Source organism: Geotrypetes seraphini, chromosome 12 (genome assembly GCF_902459505.1).
Source record: "Geotrypetes seraphini chromosome 12, aGeoSer1.1, whole genome shotgun sequence".
Lineage (NCBI taxonomy): Eukaryota > Metazoa > Chordata > Amphibia > Gymnophiona > Dermophiidae > Geotrypetes > Geotrypetes seraphini.
In genome coordinates this window covers 49,791,744-49,815,759 of record NC_047095.1, presented here as the reverse complement: position 1 = coordinate 49,815,759, position 24,016 = coordinate 49,791,744, and the positions used below count along the sequence as shown (strand labels likewise).

At 39.4% G+C, this 24,016-nt stretch overlaps 1 protein-coding gene across 9 annotated transcripts in view; it reads left to right on the top strand.

Annotated features, from left to right (window-relative positions):
- PATJ (PATJ crumbs cell polarity complex component) overlaps positions 1 to 24,016 on the top strand; it is a 392,685-nt gene that overhangs the window by 130,565 nt on the left and 238,104 nt on the right. For all 9 annotated transcript variants that reach the window (XM_033916053.1, XM_033916047.1, XM_033916046.1 and 6 more), the window contains 6 exons: positions 5,891 to 5,983; positions 11,070 to 11,441; positions 16,645 to 16,765; positions 20,165 to 20,309; positions 22,893 to 22,964; positions 23,605 to 23,782. In XM_033916053.1, coding sequence (XP_033771944.1) covers positions 5,891 to 5,983; positions 11,070 to 11,441; positions 16,645 to 16,765; positions 20,165 to 20,309; positions 22,893 to 22,964; positions 23,605 to 23,782 — 981 coding nt within the window. The remainder of the gene's footprint in view (positions 1 to 5,890; positions 5,984 to 11,069; positions 11,442 to 16,644; positions 16,766 to 20,164; positions 20,310 to 22,892; positions 22,965 to 23,604; positions 23,783 to 24,016) is intronic.

The window sequence follows — 24,016 nt, the reverse complement described above, 5'->3', positions numbered from 1 at the left end:
AGCTCTAACTGAGCTCAAAACCCCAAAGCAATAGAAAACTGTCAGACCAAGCATAAGAAAAATAACTAGCTTTTAAGTGCGATATGATACCTTTTTCATTGGACTAACTTAATATATTTTGAAGGCAACAGAAATAAGCAAATGTTGACAAAGATCAGAATATATAAGCGAAACATGAAAGCGTTTCAGTGAAATGGTAGGTTGGGGGTTGGGTGAGAGTTTCACTTACATATTCTGATATTTGTCATTTCCTCGTTTCTGATCTGAAGAAGGTATCGGAATCTAATCAAAAATGTATTAAGTTAGTCCAATAAAAAATATATTTTTTTCTTTGTTTTGTTTTATTTAACATAGTAAATAGTAAATGACGGCAGTTAAAGACCCAAACATACACTCTCTATAATTTAATGATTTAATTTAAATTATTCTTTTTCTTAGATATTTCTGGGCCAGAAACCCAGAGCTCTGCCCGGTACTATGCATAGATTCCTATTGGGTGTGCTATAGCTGAATGTTTAAATGTGCTGTAAAGTAAAAGTATGTTTTGATATTGAGGTGTGCCCTTTCATTTGAGAAATGCATTATGTCTAGAATTTTTTCTGCCTGCATCCAAGATCTCCATTTACTTCACTAGATGTCGCTGGTTTCTTGAAAGATTGATGTGGTGGAAGAAGACTTTTAAAATGTTTATTAGCACCACAAAATGCTTGGGCAGATGAGCTAGGCCATGCCATATGTTTTCTACTGTCTTTACTTCTCCCCTTTTACTCCCTAGAGAAAAAATATACAAACAAATTTGCAAACTGGGCCTGGTCCCATAGCACAGATGGCAGACTCCGTCCTTTCTGCCTTGCTGCGCCGTATGATTGGAGCAAGCTGCCCGAATCCCCACAGCGGGCTCTGTCTCTGGCAGTGTTCAAGGTCCAGTTAAAAGCCCACCTCTTTGAGAGCGCTTTCGACTCACCTTGGGTTCTGCATCCCCTACCCTATATGTCATGTCTGTCTTTCCAATGTAGATTGTAAGCTCTTCCGAGCAGGGACCATCTCTAAGGGTTCCTTTTACGAAGGTGCGCTAGCGTTTATAGCACACGCACCGGATTAGCGCGTGCTATAGCATGCGCTAGCCGAAAAACTACCGCCTGCTCAAGAGGAGGCGGTAGCGGCTAGTGCGCGCGCTATTCTGCGCATTAGGGCCCTAGCGCGCCTTCGTAAAAGGAGCCCTAAATGTCAAAATGTACAGCACTGCATATGCCTTTCAGCGCTATATAAGTGATGAGTACTAGTAGTAGTAATTTAGGAGTGCCCAAGGCCCTGAGATGAAGTCTTAGTCCATCTCTGGATAACAGATGGAGTAGTAGATGTCAAACTCTTCATTCCTCATTATGTGTAATTTACCTCATTTTCTCCCCCCACGTTTAAATTAATGGGAGTAAAATAAAGGTTGTGTTTTTTTTTTTGTAATTCAGTTCTCCTTGGTAGAAGAGACCATCTTGAACAGGTCAAAGTAAGCTTAACCCTTTCAGGACCAAGGGACATATTTGTCCCATAACTTTAAAATCCTATAAATTTTGATTGGGATAGTCTACAGTTCTAAATTTGATATGTACGGATTCCATATGATACTGCCTTTATGTAAACAAACTGGTTCCGACATTCATTCATTAGCGTCGTTGCCAGATTGACGAGAAGATTCACTTGCCACACTGTCCATAAGCCAGAAGTTTGATTTTTTAAATAAAAATAATGATATTTCACCAAAAAAAATCAATTTTTTGGCATCTGCAAGCCCTTTTTACAATAAAAATGTCGTCAAAACCACAAAAATTGGCCTACGATCCTTATGGTCCTGAAAGGGTTAATAATGAAAAACAACTGTAAGGGGGGAAAAAATGATATACTGAAACTCTGTGTGTGTGAAAGGCCTCTTCTAAAAATACCTCATTGGTTATACATGTAAAAGTTTATGCAGCGACCAGAAGGTGCACATTTTAATGTCACTTGTATATAGGCATTTTTTTGGTCAGAGCATGAGTGAAGCCGTGGAGAATATGCGTGGTTTTTGAACTCCATAACTGCAACACATTTCACTCGCATACATTTTACATCTGTTCCTGAGCAGGTGCACTGACTTACATTTACATTTTAAATCATAATTGTGCAGGTTTGATGAGGCTATTATATAAACACATGCAGGCACCATGGTGTCTGCATAAAACTGCCTTAAAATAGGAGCCTACTTCAAGTTCAAACCCAGGTGACGGTTATAAAATTACCCTCCTTTGGGGTATTTCTACGAGAGGACACCAAGGATAAGACGATAAGCAGGTGTCTATTTCGGTTCTATTCTATAAATAATATAGGCACTGGCTTTTCTTTCAAGAATACTAGCACGGGTGGCAGGAAGCACACATTTATGGTACAATCACTGCTCAAGCCCAATGGATGATCTAACAACCCATGTCTAGATGTTAGACAAAATCCGCATAAATTACAGAATATTAGAATTTATGTACACATTTGCATGTTCCGCCCATTTTCATGCCCACTGGCAAACCATGTTATCAAGACATGACGTGTACTTTTCCACTAATAGTTATTCTGTCCTGCCATTTGTGTGCATTTTTGCTCACCTGAAATTAGGACACTAGTTATAGAAATACCTCTCATTCAATAATTTCCCCATTGTTCCCACATCCCTTAAGTTAACTCAACTTGTACGTCAACTCAACTTGTACCCCACTAATCTTCTGTAAACCGCATAGAACTTAACGGTATTGCGGTAAATAAACTGTTATTATTATTATTATTAAATATAAGTGCCAAATGTGCACTAAGTATAGCAAACCCCAAAAAACTCTGTGGAGTGACGTTGTTCCTAAATGGACTTTATTTGAAAGTGTCAAAGTTCCAAAGGTACACTGAAATCATCCACATAAAATAATTTCATCCACATAAAAATAAATCATCCACATAAGAGCCTTAAAGGACCTAGTCCGCTAGGGATACAGGACCCAACACGGTTCTTTCTATTGCAAACGCAAGCAGTGACTCACTTCTGGTTCACCACACAATTGTTTCCCGCATATTCACCTTTATAGGACCCCCAGGGACCCCTGAGGAAGACTTTTTGTCGAAACGTGGACCATGTTGGGTCCTCTATCCCTAGCGGACTAGGTCCTTTAAGGCTTTTATGTGGATGATTTAATCCATGCTTGTAATCCAAAACACTCGTATATCAAAGCAAATTTCCCCATAGGAAATAATGGAAACTCACACAACCCAAAAACTTTATCCCCAAATACTGTACGTACTTGTATTATAAGACCTCTCTCGTTTAGAACAGTCACTACACTCCTGCAGCGTCAGAGAGACGATACCCATCGGCTCAGTTGTGATGATGTGACACGTGTATACTGTATGTACTCGTATTGCAAGACTTTGCTTGATTAGAACAGTCACAGTAAATGACTTCAGATAAAGACCTGAACGATCCATCCAGTCTGCCCATAAGTTATACTTATTAAAAAATATATGATTAGATTAACTTGTCTCTTCTTTGATATTTCTGGGCCATAAACTGTAAAGTCATCACACTTATGCAGTGTCAGAGAGAGAAGAACCATCGGCTCAGTTGTGATGCGTGTATACTGTATGCACTTCTATTGCAAGATATTGCTTGTATATCAAGCTAAAATTTAATAAAATGTTTTGCTTGTTTTGCAAAACACTTGCAAACCAAGTTACTTGCAATCCAAGGTTTTACTGTAATTAAGACAGACTAATCCAGTAGTTTATTTTTCTTCTGGTGTCTTAATTGTTAGGAGTATTGTGCTTCACTTGCAATATTGTAACTACTTTTTAAATTGCTCTTGATTATAGATTTTAATGTTCTATTTCTGTGTTCTTTAACCGCCGGTCCGCGGTGTGATCAATGCGGCAGTCATTTTCATTTGGCTCCCTCTTCTTCACTGCCGCAGTACACAAAGCCGTCAGGTGTCCTATGCTTGAACAGGAAGCCTTCTCTCTGACGTGAGCATGCCTACAATTTCGCCAGCAGCGTCATCCACATACTTGGGAACTTTATGAGGGAGCTCCTAAAATGCACTCAGCCCCATTTGGGAACACTGGCTGGGGGCATTACATGAAATTGAGAATGATAGTAAAGCAGCTGGGCAGCATGTGAAGACCGTAGTACTGGAGGTACAAAACTTTGCAGCTGGCTACATCAGGGGCTTGGAGGAGCACAGGGACAGGCTCCTGAAGCACTTGGAATAGCTGAAGTTCCAGAAAGAGACTTCACTGCACTTGAAAAATTTGCAGCTGGAGCACTGCGGCAGTGAGGAAGAAGGAGTCAGCCCGAAGATAACACCAGGGGTGGCACAAAATGGCCAGGGGGGAGCAGGCCAGAAGGAGGGAGGGAAACAACAAAGGTAGGGGGAATGATTTTATTTTTGAATTTAGTGATTGAACTGTGTCTGAGAATTTACATCTGTTGTCTATATTTTGCACTTTTCAGGAAGAAATGCATTTGTTTCTTTTTCTCTGGGGTTGTACTGCATACAGAGTCTTGCATCTTAGGGTTTGTTTGTATATATTAGTACTTTTAGTTTTTGGTCCCATATTTGCATAGGAGTTATCTGTGTTCTGGTAGGAATGAATGTTGAGAAGCATACAGTCTGCTTTGTGTAGTTTAATTTTGTGGTTAACCATTATGTGTTGTTAATAAGATGATATTGTGTGTGTATATATGAAAAATGAATGGAAAAAATAGTGTTACAATTAGTACTGTTACGGGGGCGGGGTCTGGGGCGGAGATTGGGCAGACATGGGCGGGGTCTGGCCTACGGCTTAGCCCAATGTTGTTCAACTGCCAGTCCGCAGACTGGTGCCGGTCCACAAAATAATTCTTTTTATTTCCGCCGATCCATAGGTGTAAAAAGGTTGAAGAACACTGTTCTATTTCACTATCTAGTTTTTCATATCGCTTACATGTGGATCTTCTCATATTTTAGAACCATTTTTATCAATGTTAATTAATTTTTATGTTTATTGTTATTACGCAACACATTGTGGAATGCTATTTACAGTTAATTTTGTAGGTATTATTAAATGTGATTGTTCCTTTTTAGACTTGAGTAACATTGCCGGAACACTGCTGTATTGAGTCCCATATTCTCCATCGCATAATCTGTATATGATGTAATGTTCGGATGGTGCAATATTTGGCCTTTTTAAATAAATTTTTTATTAAAAATGTAACTTTAGCATTTATTGGTTCATTTCCTCCTGTGTGCATTTCATCCTCCCTGTTTTGAGGACGATTCACACAAACCGTTATTTACTTTATACACACTGCGGATTCTAAGTGATGATGATAATTAAGTTTAAATAACAAATTCCTGCCACATTGAGAATATAATAGTTTACTGATGTCTCAGTGTTCCTGCAGTGAAGCATTAATTTACATGTGGCTGTTCTCTTGCTCCTTAACATATGCTACATTTGAACTCACGCCATGTTTCATAATCTGTGCTAGAGAAATCTGCTTTAATCCTATTCTAGTGCACTGAAACAAAAAGACCCAAATGTTTGCAGTGTTAATTCCTCACTACCTGAAGTGCATATGGCTTCTTGGGTTGTCTTGTTAACAATCAGTGAACAGTCTTGAACCTGTTCCAGCTCCATTATATAAACAGAAAACTGGTGTATTTAACCATGTAATTGTTTGTTACTCTACGGATGTTTATAACTAATATTATGTGTGTACTTTTGTGACCCACTTTGATAAAAGGTGGGCTATAAGTAAATAAACTATGATGAGCTCTTTATTCTCTCTTTGGCTGAAGACTGTACTTGAGTGTTTAATCTGACATGCTAAATATTTTTTTAGGGGGAAACTAAGGAAGAGTCAAGTCCTTACCTTGCATATGGAGATGAAGTGGAAAACATTCATAAACCCATAGAAATACTAGAAATATCAAAGGTATTTAGGTTTGAAGTCCTACATTGTATGTTCAAAAGTATAAGTGATGGTATAAAACTTTTGTGAAAGGCTGAGCAGAATTTGAGGCTGAGCCATTGAGTAGGTTTTTTAAATTATAAATTGCACGGTTTAAAATAAATAAAGTTTTACAAAGCCAATTCAACTGATGGAAGTCTGTTTGTTAAAATACTCAGCATTTATAAATTAATGGAAACTGTTCCTGTTGGTTCCATTTAGTCAACGTTAACAGTAGAAAGCCTGCTTTAAGCATCAATAACATAATCCTAAAATAATATACATAATGCGCACTTCATTATTTTGTCAGCAGTGACAAGACTACCCAAAATATTTATTACCTGATGCTTGCAATCCATAAAGACTCATGCACATTAATGCTTGTTATGAATTCTCCTTGAATACACTTCTAACAATAATGGATATGAATTGTTTAATTTTTTAGTAGTAAGATATAGAATGTTGTCATTCATGTATTAAAAATAATATAAGCTGCTTAAGATTTATATGCAGCACCATAAACTGTCATTCTGTGAAATTTATTTCTACTTCATTTTCATCTGAGAATTGAGCCATGCTTCATCAAACATAGTGAGTGAGCTTTTATAGCGATCAGAGGTTAATTACAAAATATTAAATTATGCAGTTTGAACTTAGTAAAGCACTGCTACTTAAAAATTTCCACTGTGGATCTGATTCATCAATGTGCAGAATACCTAAAATAAAATAAAAACAGAGGGGGCCCCAAAGGATTTATGTTCCTAGCTTTGAGAATTATGCTTATAAATTGGCCTCTTTGAAAATGTACTAGGGCTGAGTGCGTCAAAATTTCACGAAACTCCTAAATTTAAGAGCATTAAAAGTGGGGGATAAAGTTAGGAGCATAACATTGATTTTCAGCACTAGGCTCATAAGCGTAGGCAAATAAATGAGAGACCTAAATTTATAAGCATAACTTTTAATCTCCCAAGTTAAGATGAATTTTCAGCTGAAAACTAAGGGCCCCTTTTACCAAGGCGCAGCTCGTAGACTGCATCACGTTTGCCAAGTGGGAATTGCTACCTCAGCTTTGTAAAAAGAGCCCTTAGACTCTTGAGTTTGACTGAAAATAAGGCTCTTCCCCCCTCTTTTACTAAAACGCGCTAGCCATAGAATATAAAGGACGCATTAACGTGCGCTAATATTTAGCAAGCGCTAAAATGGCTAGCATGCCTTAGTAAAAGGACTCAAAAACCCAAAAAGTATAAATACCAATACTCTGAAAACTTCTACAATAAAATAATTGGTACTGCTCACCTTTTAGGCTGTTTTGCTGGTGACATCATCAGTGAGGTGGCAGAGGAATGCCCCTGCGGGAGAAGTCCGCGAAGCAGCCTGATTAGATTGCTGCTTACGCTGCCCTTTGGAAGAAGATATATCGGTCTCGCGGTCGGCGGGGTTCGGATGGGAGGGAGAAATGGAAGGGTCTGTGGGGTGGAGGGGAGTGCGGCGGGGGGTTGGGGGGAAATGCTGCTGCTGGCAAGTCCAGCGCTTCAACTAGGGCTTCATACTTGGACCTCTAACCTTTCATTGTAGTTCCTTTCTATCCCATCTCCTGTAAACCGTGCCAAGCTCTACGAATGTGGAGATGATGCGGTATACAAACCTAAAGTTTAGTTTAGTTTATTTTTGGGGTAGGGCTTATATTAAGACCTACCCTGAAAATCATGCTAGGGCTTATTTTCAGGGTAGGTATTATTTTTGGGGAAACACGGTAATATAATACAACTTTTGTATGACAAAAATTTGTTTTTTTTCTTCAGAATGTAACGGTAGCACATACCAGAAACTGAATTCTCTCCTTGGAGTGTTGTATGTTGCTACTTGGCCTAACTTGCTCTTAATGCCCTGCAACTAAACTATGGTAGGGTCCCTCAGAGATCAGAGATATGCAGTATTACTACACTTGGGAAGAGAGAGTGGGTTGCTGATGAGTTAGAATAATGTACTAAGAAGCAGAAGATTGAGTTGAGACCACTGTTCCCTCTAAGCTGTGCGCTTGTGCACGCGCACACAACTTGCCGAACCCGCGCGCACAAAAAAATAAATTTTTGCCTAAAATGATTTTCACTGCTAAAATGAAATGTTACAGAAGACCAGCTGTTCCGATTTCCCATTTATCACATTTATTGAAGCGCTATAATATAAATTTTAAGTCATTCGCGTGATTCCATTATCATTGGCAGTTGAACTTGACATGTCACATGCCCCATAAGGACATAGCCTATGGCCCATAGGATATGAAACACTTCCGATTCTTTGACTTCCTGAAGTTCTGCCATATTGTTTATTTCGTGGAATCGTAGTGTGCAGCATGGTACTGCGGTTGTATAACTGTATTCGTTTATTAAATTGCAACCAGATATAACTCTTAAAATGTCTAAACCACGAATGGTGAAAAGTGTAAAACGCAAGAGAGCTGCAACAGCTTTTAGGTCTGAATGGCTTGAAGAAATTGTTGAAACGGAGACACCGGAATCTCGAAATGCAATGCGTGTTCGACTGTGTGAAATATTTACCTATGACGAAGACGATGGAGTTGTGTGTTGTTATTGTCAAGATGCCAAAGCAACTGGAAAATTCTCTACTGGAAAAATATGGAATGATGTTTGGAAACTGGACTTTCTGAAACGCCATCTATCAAGTAAATCTCATGCCGACAGTATTAGGAAACTCAGAAGTAAAAATCCGAATTCAAGAGGGGGACTGGTTAACATGTTGCTTGAAAGCCCAAACAAAAAAGAAAACAGGCACATTAGTAATGAACGGAAGCATTCCAGTCCTGATGAAATTAAGGTTCTTGTCGACAGTGTTGTGCTGGCCATTAAGATGAATATCTCAGTGCTCTCTGTTCAAGATATCAATGAGCACATGGCGAAGTATGTTATTATACCTGATAGCTGGAGAAGCAAAAACTATGCGTTTGTATTTCTTGGAATTATCAATGGTATCGTGCAAGATGATCGTATGGCAGACATTAAATTAGCAACGTATCATACGTTAACTGTTGATGAAAGCACAGACATTTCTGTCAACAAGTGCTTAATACTCTACTTCAAGTATCAGCCAGTCAATTCAAATGAGTATAGGACATCATTTGGTGGGATGCTACAGTTGGAAGCATGTGATGCTACATCAATAGTAACAGCAATTAGGGAATTCTATAAGAAATATGAACTTGACCTGAATAAAATGGTTATGTTCATCTCTGATGGTGCCTCTGTTATGTTGGGCAAAATAGATGGTGTTGCAGCACAGTTGAGAAAAGACATTCCACATTTAGTGCAGCAACATTGTGTTGCACATTGGGAAGATTTGGGGTTTTCTGATTCATGGAAAGAAGTAAAATTGATGAAAGAAGTAGAAACTGTAATGAGAACTGTGTACACGATGTTCTGTCGGTCTTCTACTAAACGATGCAAATTTCAAGAAATAGCAGATGCATCTGAATGTGAATCAATTGCTTTCAGACCTCTGAATGAAGTGTGCTGGTTATCTAGACACTTTGCACTTAAAGCAATTATTCGAAATTATGATCCCCTGTTAAAATATTTTGAAAAAGACAAAGATAATGATCCTATTGCAAAGTACTGCTATAAGAAGCTGAACAGTGAACAATTTCATATTACACTTGAAGTTTTGAATGATGTCTTATCAGAACTGGCTTCCTTAACCATGGGATTTCAAAAACGTGGTTTGACACCATTGGAAGCTTATCATCTTGCACAGGGTAAATTGAACAAACTTCGAATACAATACTTAGGCGACAAGGTTAAGTGGAGTGATAAAGTCAACAGTCTTCTTGACAACAGGATGAGGTCTGGAGAAAAAGATTCAGTGGATACTAATTCCATATTAACCTTCATCAACATCCTATGTTTGCATCTGGATGAAAGATTTCCTGAAAATGAAGTTGAGGAATGGTCTGCTTTTGACTGTACAGCAATATGACTTTGACTTCAGAAATGGACATACCAGATCTCTTTGTTTAAAGTATAAACAATTTCTTTTGGAGGAAAGTGTTATTATTCAGCAATACAATGACTTTAAATTCCTTGTTGCAGAAAAAATCAAAAGCAATCTGATAAACAGCTTTCCAGATATGATGAAATTTGCATTTCAGAATGATCAATTTGCAGATTTAGCAAAATTGATGGACATTGGTGCCACATTCTTAGCATCTAGTTCAGATTGTGAGCGTGGTTTTAGTCTAATGAACAATTTGAAGACTAAACAAAGGAATCGTTTACATTTAGAGCATTTGGAAATGCTGATGCGTGTTAAGAGTCACCTTCAAGATGGAGGCTCAACAGATCTTGAAAATTTATTCGGACTGGATAAATGTGAAAGATCACAGGGAAAAACTTTGAAAACTAAATTGCTGTTATTTTCTAAATTTTAAGTATAAAGTACAATGATACCTTATTTATTATAATTTATGTTTATTGAAATGAGACTTTATGTTAAATAAAGTGTAACTAAAATTACATTGTTTTTTTGTTAATTCAGACTAAACTCAAAGACCTGCCCATAAATGCCCATAACTGAACTCCGGGCCCTCAGGCAATCATTTTTATAGCGCACACAAATTTAGTTTTTCTTTAAAATACGCACAGATTAAATTTTTTGCGCACACAGCCTATGAAAAATTAGAGGGAACATTGGTTGAGACCCTGCTTCTTCCACTGCTTTTCAATCTGTCAGTTGTATCTCCCAGAGCCCTAGGTGCATACCTGTATTGTAAGCTCCTTTGGCCAGGGACTTGTAATTACTTTAAGGTGTTATATAAATTAAATCAAAATTGAATCCTATGATGGATAAAACATAGAAAAACTGAACAAAAAGAAGCTGTTAATAGTGAAACTTGAGGAAAATTAGCTGAGAAACTGTTTAAATATATTAAAATTGATTCTCCCAGTAATGGAGGTATAATATTGTGGTATACTTTGTACCATCAACAGAGAAAATAATCAAATTTGAAGTGTGTCTTTGAGGATAAAGTGCATGGTGTTGTATGCTTTATTTTGTATAGGGATTTGTAGATAAAGAAGAAATTGTTGATGAACCACTGGAGGAAATGGGCAGATCATATGTGCTGAATTTCAGTGAAACTTCCAACAGCAAGGAACTGTGGGAAATGCAGGAATTTTTGAAGCCTAACTCAAAGGAAATTGAAGGAGAGAGAGAAATGTTTGTAGATGACTATGAAATAGTCCAAGATCTCTTCCATGATGAAGACACAACGGTTGCACAGTTTAAGGATGAGTTGCCACTTGCAGGGAAGAAGCTGAACTATACAGCACTGGGGAGCAAAGAAACTGAGCTGGAGGAGTTGATAGAATTCAGCCCCACAACAAATGTAAACCTTGATCCAAAGTCAGAGTACATCTGTGAAAGAGAACTGGTAAGAAACTGTACTAGAATAAACTCTATTTCTTAATAAAACTCTGCTGGAGATGTTAAGCAGCATTGTCCAGATTAAATCAAGTTCTGGGATTATGATTTCAAAGTCTTAAATTTAATGTCATAATTATTTTACTGTGCTTCTTCACCTTGCTTTGAGAAAACAAAACTGTAACCTCAGTAGAAGAGGGGATGATAGACAAGCAGATTATTAATCCATATAGTGTGGATTTCTATGGATTAGTTATCTGAATAAAGTTATCTCTGCTATTACTTTGTTCACTTCAGACTTGACTGCATAAGTTAGAGAGAGAGCAGCTGAGTGTCATTGCTTTCTGTTCAACTTTTGGCCCCAGCCCAACTGAGTTTAAATCTATAACTTTTGCTCTTAAAGGAGGTAATTTTGAAAAGGTTGCCAGAATTTAGGTGCTAGGATGCTGTGTGCTGTATGCGTGTAAGTCGGCAATTATAATAATAACAACTTTATTTTTATACTAGTCCTTAAGCCCGTTACATACGGGTGCTAGAAAGCAGCCCCTTTTCCCTCTCCCCCTCCAGTTCCTCCCTGACTCTCTCTCCATTAACGGGTGCTAGAGTAGATGTCTGTATGTCTGGGTTTTTTTTTTTAAATTTGTCTCTTTCTCCTTGGACGCTCTCTGTCTATCTGTCATTCTTTCTGTCTGTGTCTGTCCCTGACCCCCTGTCTGTCTATCTTTATTTCTAACTCTATGCTCTTTCCTCAATCCTGCATGTGACCTTTTTTCTTTCTCCTCTCCACTTCCTTCCAACGTCTGCTCCCCCTGTCCCCCACACTTCCATTCAGTGTCTGTCTCCCTCTCTCTACCCATTCCATCTACTATTTACCCTCTGTCTTGCCCCTTCCATTCACTGCCCTCTCTTCTCTTTCCATCCATTGTCCGTTCTCTATCTGTTCCATATGGCATCTCCTCCTTCCTTTCCCCCTTCCTTTTTCCTTGGTCTGGCATACCTTCCTCCTTCCCTCCATGCCCTGCCATGTTTTCTTCCCTCCAAGCCATTCTCTCCCCCTCTGCTCCCTTTCCTCTTGGCAGCAGCAGCAGCATTCACAATTCATTGCTGTTGCCGGCTTCAGGTCTTCCTCTCTGGCGGGTTCTGTCTTCATGAAAACAGGAAGTAAGCAGGACCTGCCAGAGAAGAAGGTCTGGAGCCGGTAACAGCAGCAAATTGTAAACACTGCTGCTGCCTGAATCACCCGAGGCAGATCGCTTCTCTCCCCTCCCAGCCCAACCCTCGGTAACTCTCTTATGTCTCCCTCCCAGCGAGATGACCTTAACAAACCTCCAACAGTGGACAAACTGCTGGCGCCGCCATTGTGAAACCACCACCGCAACCGCCACTCTCCTGCCGGTCCTCTAGGCGCAACTAATAGGGGTCCGACAAACAGCCAAATACAGCCGCCCTGAACCTACCCGGAGACTCCCTGCACGGGGGGAACCGCCGCCGGCATCGCCGCTATCACCACCCCCCTGAGCCGCCATTACTGCTGCATCCGTTGCTGGCCCGCTCCCCACGCTGCGCGCCCAGGCCAGGGAGGAGGCGGTGGCGGCAACGGCAACAACAGTGGATTCCGGGAGCAGCGGCTGCCTTCCCCGCCTCCCTCGCCACCCGACTGCCAAGATTGAGGAGCCGCCACCGCGAAAAACTTTGTGCGGCCGTTGTAACGCTGGTGCGGCTTGTGAGAGGAGCCGACAGAAGAGTAGAATGTCCAGCCTGGGGTCCTATCCTTCCGGCGAGTGTAGGTAGGTGCTGGGGATTCGCGCATGCGCACTCCTGCGACCACAGACCTACTGATCACGGAAGTACGCCGATAGGAGTGCGCAAGCGCGGCTAACATTTTATTATATAGGATACCGCCATACCAAAAACAGTTCTAAGCAGTTTACAAGGGAAGAGACTGTACACAGACAGCGACATTACAGAGAACTTTTGGAATTACATTGGCATGCTAAGTTTAGTCAGGTTTATCTGGAAGTGTTTTGGAAGTACATCAGGTTGAAGTGGGGTCAGAGAAATTTTTCAAAGAGATAAGTTTTTATTGACTTCCTAAACGTTTGGTACAAAAGTGCATTTGAGATGAAGTTGGTTAAACATTTGTTCCATTTGCCTGCTTGGAATGATAGTGTTCTAACGAGGTATCTCTTGTAGGTGCAGCCCTTTAGGGATGGAAAAGTGAACAGGTAGGTACTGCGTGTATTAGTTGTGCCTGAGAATTCGAATTGGCGAGACAGATAGGATGGGGATGAAACAAAGGCAAGCAAACTTAAAAATGACTCTTGCTTCCACAGGCAGCCAGTGTAGTTTTTTGTAATATGGGCTTACAAGGTCTGATTTCTTGAGGCCATAAATGAGACATACTGCTGCATTTTGGATGACTCTCAGTCGTTTGATGGTTTTCTTGAAAGATCCCAAGTATATAATATTGCAGTAGTCTAAGGTACTTAAGATCAGGGATTGAACCAGCAGTTGAAACATCAATAGCTGTTGTAAATAACCATGACTAAATGCTGCAGTTGTGCACATAACTGATAACATTTTAGGATCTTAGCAGGTAAGTGCTGGGCAGAACCCTTGATTTACCCATGCCCTTACCCCTCTGATGTCCATGTCCTTTCCAGTTATGGGCAATAGGTTTTTCATGCTAAGTTCCTAGAATAGTGACTAAGTGCAGTTACACGCTTAACTGCAAATTAGTGGTCAGTGCTAATTAACTCCAATTATTAGGAATTGTTGGTCATTAGTACCAATTAATTATTCCTATATCTTGCACTATTCTATAACCTACACATACAATTTTGTGCACTAAGCATGAAACTATGCACACAAAATATAGCATGAGGGAGTAGTGACATTGCATCTGAAGGTATGCATTGTCCATTCCTGGGAAATTAAAATAAAATTGCATGAAAATAAATACTGTATTAAAGAGCACTTCTAGGACTCAAACTTTCCAAGAAGCAACAAATTCACAACTAGTGGACGAAAAAAGACCTCAATAAAACCGCTAGGTAACAAAAATCTTATACACGAATACATGATGCCGGGGCGGTACTTGGAGAGACGCCCCAGGAAAGAGACTGGTCGACAAGTCAATGAAGCCGTTCGCGCAATGTGTGGCGGCGGCAAAAAGGGCGAACAGAATGCTAGGAATGATTAAGAAGTGGATCACGAACAGATTGGAGATTATCATGTCACTGTACTGGACCATGGTACGCCCTCACCTGGAATACTGTGTCTAGCACTGGTCGCCGTACATGAAGAAGGACATGGTACTACTCGAAAGGGTCCATAGAAGAGCGACTAAAACGGTTAAAGGGCTGGAGGAGCTGCCGTACAGTGAGAGATTAGAGAAACTGAGCCTCTTCTTCCTTCAAGAGGAGTCTGAGAGGGGACATGGGGAGATGGTAGAGAGGAAAATGTTGACAGAGTTCAAAAACGCATGGGATGGACACAGAGTATCTCTAATCAGAAAATAATGGCATATATTGAAGAGCTAATGCCAGTACTGAGCAGACTTGTGTGGTCTGTGTCCCGTATATGGCCATTCAGTTGAGGACAGGCTGTGGAGGGATTTGATGGCTGGGATAGTCTAGATGGGCTGGAGTAAGCATTGACAGAGCCTCCAGTAGATGGAACTTACCAGGCAGAGCTCTGGGTTTCTGGCCCAGAAATATCTAAGAAAAAGGATAATTTAAATTAAATCATTAATTTATAGAGAGTGTATGGTTGGGCAGACTGGATGGACCATTTACTATGTTGCTATGACACACAATGTGATACCTGCCAGCAAGTCTTCTTCAAAGGAGCCCCCATGCTCTGGAGTGCACTTCCTGAAAGGCTTCACTTAACACAAGACTATTTGTACTTCAGGTGGCAGGTGAAAGCTTGGCTGTTCACTCAGGCCTTTAATGAAAGAAGTAGCTAGCTTGCTAGACACACACAAAAGGAGTGACACGTGGTCGCACATACTATAGCAGTGAAAACAAAAACTGTGGATACAGATGTTCTGGAGATAATTTATTAAACACCGACATATAAAACCATGAAAATTCAATTAAAAAAGTACAATGATAAAAAAATACTGTGATAAAAACCCTACACGGTCCGTGTTTCGGCGAACACGCCTTCCTCAGGGGTCCAATGGTTTGCAACCTCACATATAAATAATTGGACTGAAAACATAGAAACATAGAAGATGACGGCAGATAAGGGCCATAGCCCATCAGGTCTGCCCACTCTACTGACCCACCCCCAAGTCTACTATCCTAGGGATCCTGGTGACAGGTTCTCTTGGCTTAACCCTCTAAGGGATCCCACATGGGCATCCCATTTGCTCTTAAATTCTTGCACGCAGTTTGCCTCGATCACCTGCACCGGGAGCTCGTTCCAAGGATCAACCACTCTCTATTGTCTTTAAACATGTGAGCAAAGAACACCGCAGGCAAGCTGAAGTAGCAAAAAAATGTTTAATAAATTATCTCCAGAACATCTGTATCCACAGTTTTTGTTTTCATCGGTGGATTGTTTTCACTGTGGATCATTGGGTTTCCCCATTTTTCTTTGTTGTGACATACTATAGCAGGACATGCTTATCCACTCCTACCCTGGATGAGATAATTTTCAAGCACCAGTCTGATCTCATGTGTAAATTTCTTCAAACTAGTCCCTTATTTTCTAACCTCTTTTACTCTGTCTTTTCTATCTATATATTCCTTCTTTGCTTATAGCCTATGCCAGGAGTAGGCAATTCCAGTCCTCGAGAGCCAAAGCCAGGTCAGGTTTTCAGGATATCCACAATGAATATGCATGAGATAGATTTGCATGCACTGCCTCCTTGAGATGCAAATCTATCTCATGCATATTTATTGTGGATATCCTGAAAACCTGACTTGGCTCCGGCTTTCGAAGACCGGAATTGCCTACCCCTGCCCTATGCTGTCTATTAAAATGTTTTAATTTATCACATATTATGTTGACATTGTAATGTAACATATGCCATATTTTGTATTGTAATCTGAATATTTTTTATTGCTGCCATTAATTGCCTGTTGCTTCTGTTTGACTTATTCTTGCTGTACCTTGAATGAATTCCTTCAAAAAAGGTGGTAAATAAAATAATGTTCTTGTGTGATAACCATAACATAAATATTTTCTAATCTTTCTTTAAGTCTGAGGAATCCAAAGTAAATTCACCTTACCCTGCAACTTCAGCTGAATCTGTTGATCGCAAAGAGGACCTCTGTGATGTTGGGTCTCATGTCGTCATCGTGAAGAGAAAATCTGTTACTGGTTTGTAACGTTTCTCTCTATACTCGTACTGTTAGGATTGGTTGTTTTATGTTCCATTATGTAGTAGTTCTGAGCAACAATTATCATTTAGATCAGGGGTGTCCAACCTTTTGGCTTCCCTAGGCCGCATTGGCCAAAAAAAAATGTTTCTGGGGCCGCACAAACGTGCAAACACTGCAGCAAGACAGAGGAAGGAGCCGGCAAGACGGTAAACACCCAGGGGCAGCAGAGGAAAACACTGCATCGCCCTCAACGGGGGCCACAGGTTGGATACCCCTGATTTAGATGATGCAGTATTATTAGAAGTACAGTATGGATGCTGGTCTCGTTATCATACCTGGAAGTGTAATGGTCAGAGCCACCAAGCATCTCGTATTAGTGCTTAACTTTGAACGTGTTATTTAAGCTTCATTCTGTATTGTAACCCTATTATTAGAACTGGACCAAAGTTTCATAGTAGTACTGGATTACTGTAACACTGTTTATTTGGGGCTTCCCAAAAAGATTTTATTAAGACTACGATTAGTTCAGAATATAGCAGTTCGTTTGATTTTTGGCCTCAAGAAGTACATAGAAACATAGAAAAAGACGGCAGAAAAGGGCTATAGCCCACCAAGTCTGCCCATTCCAAATACCCGCCCCCCTTAAATTACTCCCTTAGGGATCCCATGTGAATATCCCATTTTCTCTTAAAGTCTGACACGCTGTTGGCCTCAATCACCTGCAGTGGGAGTTTGTTCCAATGATCCACTACTCTTTCAGTGAAGAAGTATTTTCTGTAGTTGCTATGGAACTTCCCTCCCCTGATTTTCAGCGGATTCCCCCTGGTGGTCGAGGGTCCCCTGAGGTAAAAGATATCTTCTTCCGACTCGATACGGCCCGTGATATACTTAAACGTTTCAATCATGTCTCCCCTCTCTCTTCGTTCCTCAAGTGAGTACAGCTGCGATCATGTTTTTATGCTAGATTACATTGGCTGCCTTTTGAGGCCAAAGTGTTTTTTAAATTTGGGTGTTTCTGTTATAAGGCCCTTCTTATTTGGTATTTTATTTGAAATTGTTCACTTCATTAAAATTTACCAGAAATTCAGATATGTTCCTCTTCCCTACCCCAAGGGCCTGCCATTACAAGACTTTTTTGTACAGGACATTGGAATATCAGGAGGGGAAGATGAACTCCTGGATGATTCCGTTGACTGTTCAAGCCAATTCTTATCCTATATTTAGGAATTTATTGAAAACATATCTATTTCTTTAAACAAGATTGTTGAGACTTTAAGATGTGTTCGTTTTAGATTCTGCATTTCAAATGTACTTTTTATTATGTTTTATATTTTAAATGTATTTTTATCTGATTATGTATTTAATGATGTAGTAGTTATGATAGTTGTTTTTTCGAAATTGTATTAGTAACTGAAATGTTCAGTCTTACTGTTGTGAACCACCCAGAACTGCTGGTGGGGCGGTATATAAGAAAATAAATTATTATTATTATTATTATGATGATGATGCAGTATATAAGGTTTTAATTTTTCTTCAGGTTTGTAAATGGTACATTTTTGTTAGATTTTCACTTTTGTAAAATTGCCATATGATGGTGTAATGAATTGATATTAATAAGCTAGTACATATTTTAGCCATATTAATACAGCCTTAGTCCCTGCTTTGCAAGATAATGCAAGTTTGGCACAAGCAGCTGGATAGAAGAACGGTGAAGAATATTATACTACTGTATGGTTTTTATTTTCATTGGTGGATATGAGTTTTTATGTATGTATGTATGTTCTCTTTGGACACAGTTTTACAGTAGATTTAATTTTCTTACATTGTTTTAATTTTATGTGTTTAGAAACCTGATGCAGGCCTTGGAGCTGAAACATGATAGCAGATAAAGGCCAAATGGCCCATCCAGTCTGCCCATCTGCAGTAACCATTATTTCTTCCTCTCTCTACCTCTTCCAGGAGACTGTTCCACGCATCTACCACCCTTTCTGTAAAAAGTATTTCCTTAGATTACTCCTGAGCCTATCACCTCTTAACTTCATCCTATGCCCTCTTATTCCAGAGCTTCCTTTCAAATGAAAGTGACTCAACTCATGCGCATTTATGCCACGTAGGTATTTAAACATCTCTTATCATATCTCCCCGTTCCTGCCTTTCCTCCAAATATTGAGATCTTTAAGTCTGTCCCCATACACCTTATGATGAAGACCACACATCATTTTAGTAGCCTTCCTCTGGACTGACTTCATCGTTTTTATATCAATTTGAAGGTTTGTTCTCCAGAATTGTACACAATATTCTGAATGAGGTCTCACCAAAGTCTTATACAGGGGCATCATTCCTACTGGCCCTACCTATTCCTATGCACCCTAGCATCCTTCTAACTTTCACCATCACCTTTTCAACCTGTTTGACCACCTTAAGATCATCACATACAATCACACCAAGTCCCGCTCTTCTGTCATGCACATAAATTTTTCACCCCCTAAACTACCATTCCTTTGGAATTTTGCAGCCCAAATGCATGACCTTGCATTTCTTAGCATTAAATTTTAGCTGCCAAATTTGAGACCATTCTTAAAGCTTTGCTCGGTCTTTCTTCATGTTATTCACACCATCCGGGATGTCTGCTCTATTGCAGATTTTGGTATCATCCGCAAAGAGGTAAATTTTACCTGACAGCCCTTCAGCAGTATTGCTTTTAAAAATGTTAAAAAGAACAGGCCCAAGAACAGAACCTTGAGGCACACCACTGGCAACATCCCTTTCCTCAGAGCGATCTCCACTGATCACTACCCTCTGTCATCTTCCACTCAACCAGTTCTTGACCCAACCTGTCACTTTGGGACCCATCCCGAGGGCACTCAGCTTATTTATTAGACATCTGTGTGGAACAGTGTCAAAGGCTTTGCTAAAATCTAAATACACCACATCTAGTGCACTCCACTCCCTCTATTCAATTCTCTGATCACCCAGTCAAAGAAATTGATCAGATTTTTCTAACAAGACCTACCTCTAGTGAATCCATTTTGCTTCTGGTCCTGTAATCCACCAGATTCCAGAAACTTCACCATTCTCTGTTTTAAAAGTGTTTCCATTAATTTGCTTACCACAGAAGTCCGCTTAATAAATTAATCTTTGGAAACGCTATAGACTATTGTTTGCCTTTTTGTCATCTCCGTTGTTTTTTGTATCATTTTGCCATGCATTGTTTTGATTTTATTAGTCACTAATTCCCTGGAGTGCATAGTGTGTATAATAGTACCAGTAAGGGGGGGGGCAGTAAGGGGGGGGGGGATTTTCTACCTGATAAAGATAAGCCGATAGAATTTTTGTTTTTGAACTTTTTTTCATTTCTATTAAGGGAAAGTTAACTGAGCTGTTTGATGATTTTCAGGTATTGAGAGTGAACTGAAAAGCCCTGACTTGATATTTGACCCCAGTGTGGCTCTTGAACATGAATCGGACGACTACTATGTTTCCAGAAGCCAGGAATCTGGAAAAGTCACACATTTTGCTCAGTCTCAAATCATTTTATCTAGGTATGTTTCACTTAGCTATATGCGATACTGTTATGCACTATTTCCTTTTTAGAAGGATTTAAGCATGTTATGCATTTGATTTTATGTGCTTCTCAAAATACTTTATAAGCGCAAATATATTGACTCCTCAGGCAGTACAGATTTTATTTCTGTGGGAAATAACTGTTGTAGAGCAGATTGATAGCATACAGGGTCTTTATTTAAATTGTTACTGTTCTTATGAACACCCATTTCCCTATTTGTCTTCTTTCCTATCCGATAATATATTTCTTACCCTTCTTTCCCATTGGTACAGTAAGTCCTGTTCATCTTTTGTACGTTTGACATATTGCTTCCCCTCAATGTTGTAAATTTTTAGCTATGTTCATCGCTTAGAAGTGTGATTAAGCGATTTATTTAATTTTAAATAAAACTCGAAACTTGAAGAAAAATTAATGCAGGAGAAAGTGATGCAACTTGTAGAGAATCCCCAAATTTACAGACTTATCTTTTAACCACCAAACAACTGCCCTTTCCTTCCGCATAACCACTATTTATTTTGTGGCCTTTTTAATAAGCTGCACTAAAACATGGGTTTAGTAGGCTGTTACATGGGTCTTTCCTGTGTGCTAAGCCCAATTCTTGTTCAGCTGTAAAAAGACCTTTTTTTCAATCTGTTTCATTTATGGCCATGCACTAATAGTATTTAAGAAAAGTTAACGTGGGATCCCTTACCGCTTCCTGTTAGAAGGCAGTAAAGGCTCCTGCATTAACTATGCACTAATCAGTATACATTAATGTGCCCACGCTGATAACTGCTGTTGCACCCACTCTCTACCCATTCCCCACCCCTAAGACACTCCTTTCTCCCTAAAATAAATCAAGAAATACCATGCGGTTGGTGTGTACAGAGAGCAAGACTAAAGCAGAATGCTTTAACAGTTCTTTTAGCTGCTTTTGTTGTGTTATGCTCCGTTAGTGTCTAATGTGGCTCTTAATTTCTTATATACTGCCTGGAAGCCTAAAAACAATTGAAGCAGTATACATTCAGGTACAGTAGGTATCTTTCTGTCCCTGGAGGTCTCAAAATCTGTTTGTATTGAAGCGTTGTTGAGCAAGGGCTTTCTCATTTGTAGAATACAGGATACTTATGTAGTACATAATTCCTGCACTGCATATATGCTTGTATGACTGTATTTTATGTGTGCAGTGCTATTTTCAACCACAGGTAGCAGATTTAAAAACTGGAAAAAGTTTTTTTTTTCACTCAGTGGCTATCAAACTTAAAATTTGTTGCCAGAAGTTATGGTCAGGAGATCTAGCATTCCTGGATTTCAAAGGAATTTTGAAAAATCCATAACCAGTGGGCAAGGGGGAAAGGCTATACCGCCCTGCCCAACAAAAGTAGCCCAAATGAAGAATATGTACAAATATATGCAAATTTGTACAGATTTATTTAATATTTCTTAAAAGCCAATTAACTACAAATACAGCCTTTCCATAAAGTTCCAATAAAGATATAATTTGTACAAAGGAGAAGTCTGACAGAGAGAGTTTAAACCATGTGACTCTGTCCAGAGGTCTCAGCTTATTCTGGTTTTTCATCTGCTTATATACTGCTAAATGTCTTATGATGTCATCCCCCAAGCTTTTCACAATTGGTCAGAAACTTTTGTATTCCATATAAGACATTCCTTACAGTTTACAGATACAATTAAAGTTTACTTTATAAATAACAACAATTTCTTGTTTAACTCATTAAACTTAAATGCTTGATTTTAGGGCAACAGCACAATAAAATATAAGAGTCACAATATAATATACTCTGAAATATTCACCAGTAAATTTAGTCCTGCATTTTCTAGCTGCCTTAGCATGCCATACAGAGCAGTGTGCCTGTGCAGTAAAGATAAGGGAAGCCCTGTGCCAAGTCGTTATTACACATGCCCTTTTATATTCTGAGAACAGCAAAACACATATTCAATATAACCCTGTTCAAATGCTGCCCATTTCTAAACACACACACACACACACACACACACACAATGCAATTCTTTATAGCTATTATAGAAAGAAAATATCAAGTAAGTAAGGCTTTTAATTTTATGGTCTAACTAAATATATAGAAATAAAGCATTATTATAGCAAAAGGGAAGCAACAGGGAGCAAAGACAGAAAAACTGGATTCATTTCACATGCCCAGTGCTAAGAATGGAAAGAAAAGGGGGTGGGGGGGGAAATATTTTGGCTATAAGACAAAGTTCTGGACATCTGCAAATTTTGATTATTTTTAATTCAGCTTTTATTGCCTGAGTTCCATTAATGATCCAGCAAAGACTCACATATTTTTTCTTTTTCAAGAGGTACTTGGGAGGGGGCTGAGAGAAGGAGAGGCAATGGTGCCCCTGCCAAGATGGCACCTAGGGTGGTCCACACTCCCCATCCCCCACCTCACCCCTCTTACTACACCATTGGCTTGATGGACTCAGCATGTCACATTTTATACGCTTAGCTAGCATTTTCTGCTTCAGAAATCTGTTAGTGTCTATAATAAATTCCTATACATTTTCAAGTAGTTGAATATGACTTCTGTTTTACTGCTAGCGAATTACCAGAGAGAGAAGAAGGAGAGGGAGAAGAAACTCCAACATTTAGTCACTGGGGTCCTGCACGCATGTAAGTTTTTGTCGTCTTATTACTGTCCAGTGATTAGAGTTTCATATTTTGAACCTCACAATTTTCACATCCCACTTTGAATTCGAGGTAGCACTTTATGCAGTGTACTGAAATACAGGAATTTATTTTCACACATTTGAGATGCCTTTTGTGGAAACTTGCGTCAAGTCAAATGTTGATCAGCTTTCCATAATGGCAATCCTTTTCAAACAGTGTAGTTAGAATGTGAAAACTGTGAAGCAGATGGGTCGAGGGATCTACAGACACATATGAGGGATATGATGTGTCTTCTATAGTCTTTATACATATAGAAATAGAGAAAATGAAGGCAGATAAAGAACATAGTCTGCCCATCCATACCATCCACTATCCCGTCCCTTCCCTTAGAGATTCTCTTTGCATGTCTCAAGCTTTCTTGAATTCTGATACAGTCTTTGTCAACACCACCACCACTGGGAAAGCCATTCAATGAATTCACCACCCTTTCCATGAAGCATTTCCTCAGGTTATTCCTGAATCTGGCCCTTCCCACCTTCATCCTATGCCCCCTCATTCCAGAGATCAGATAAAATGTATTGCTGACTCTGACTGTTTCCAGCATTACTTGTATATTGTGAAATAAATGCATTCCTTTTGACAGAGTTGACATCTGGAAGGAGCCTAATGTGTCACTGGGTATCAGCATTGTTGGTGGACAAACTGTAATCAAACGCCTGAAGAATGGTGAGGAGTTGAAGGGGATCTTTATCAAGCATGTCTTGGAGGACAGTCCAGCAGGACAAACCAAAGCTCTGAAGACTGGAGATAAAATACTAGAGGTAATTGGAAAAATAAAGTAGAAGTTTAGTTTAGTTTAGCTTAGTTTATTTCTAGTCTGCCTTTGTCCAAAGCGGATTACAAAAGTAAACATACACAATAAAAACAAAATACATACCAAACAATGTTAAACAAGTAATAAAAGTCCGCTGACTTATAAGACCCAACATATTACTACTGTGTTTCTCTGAAAATAAGACCTACCCTGAAAATAAGCCCTAGCATGATTTTCAGGG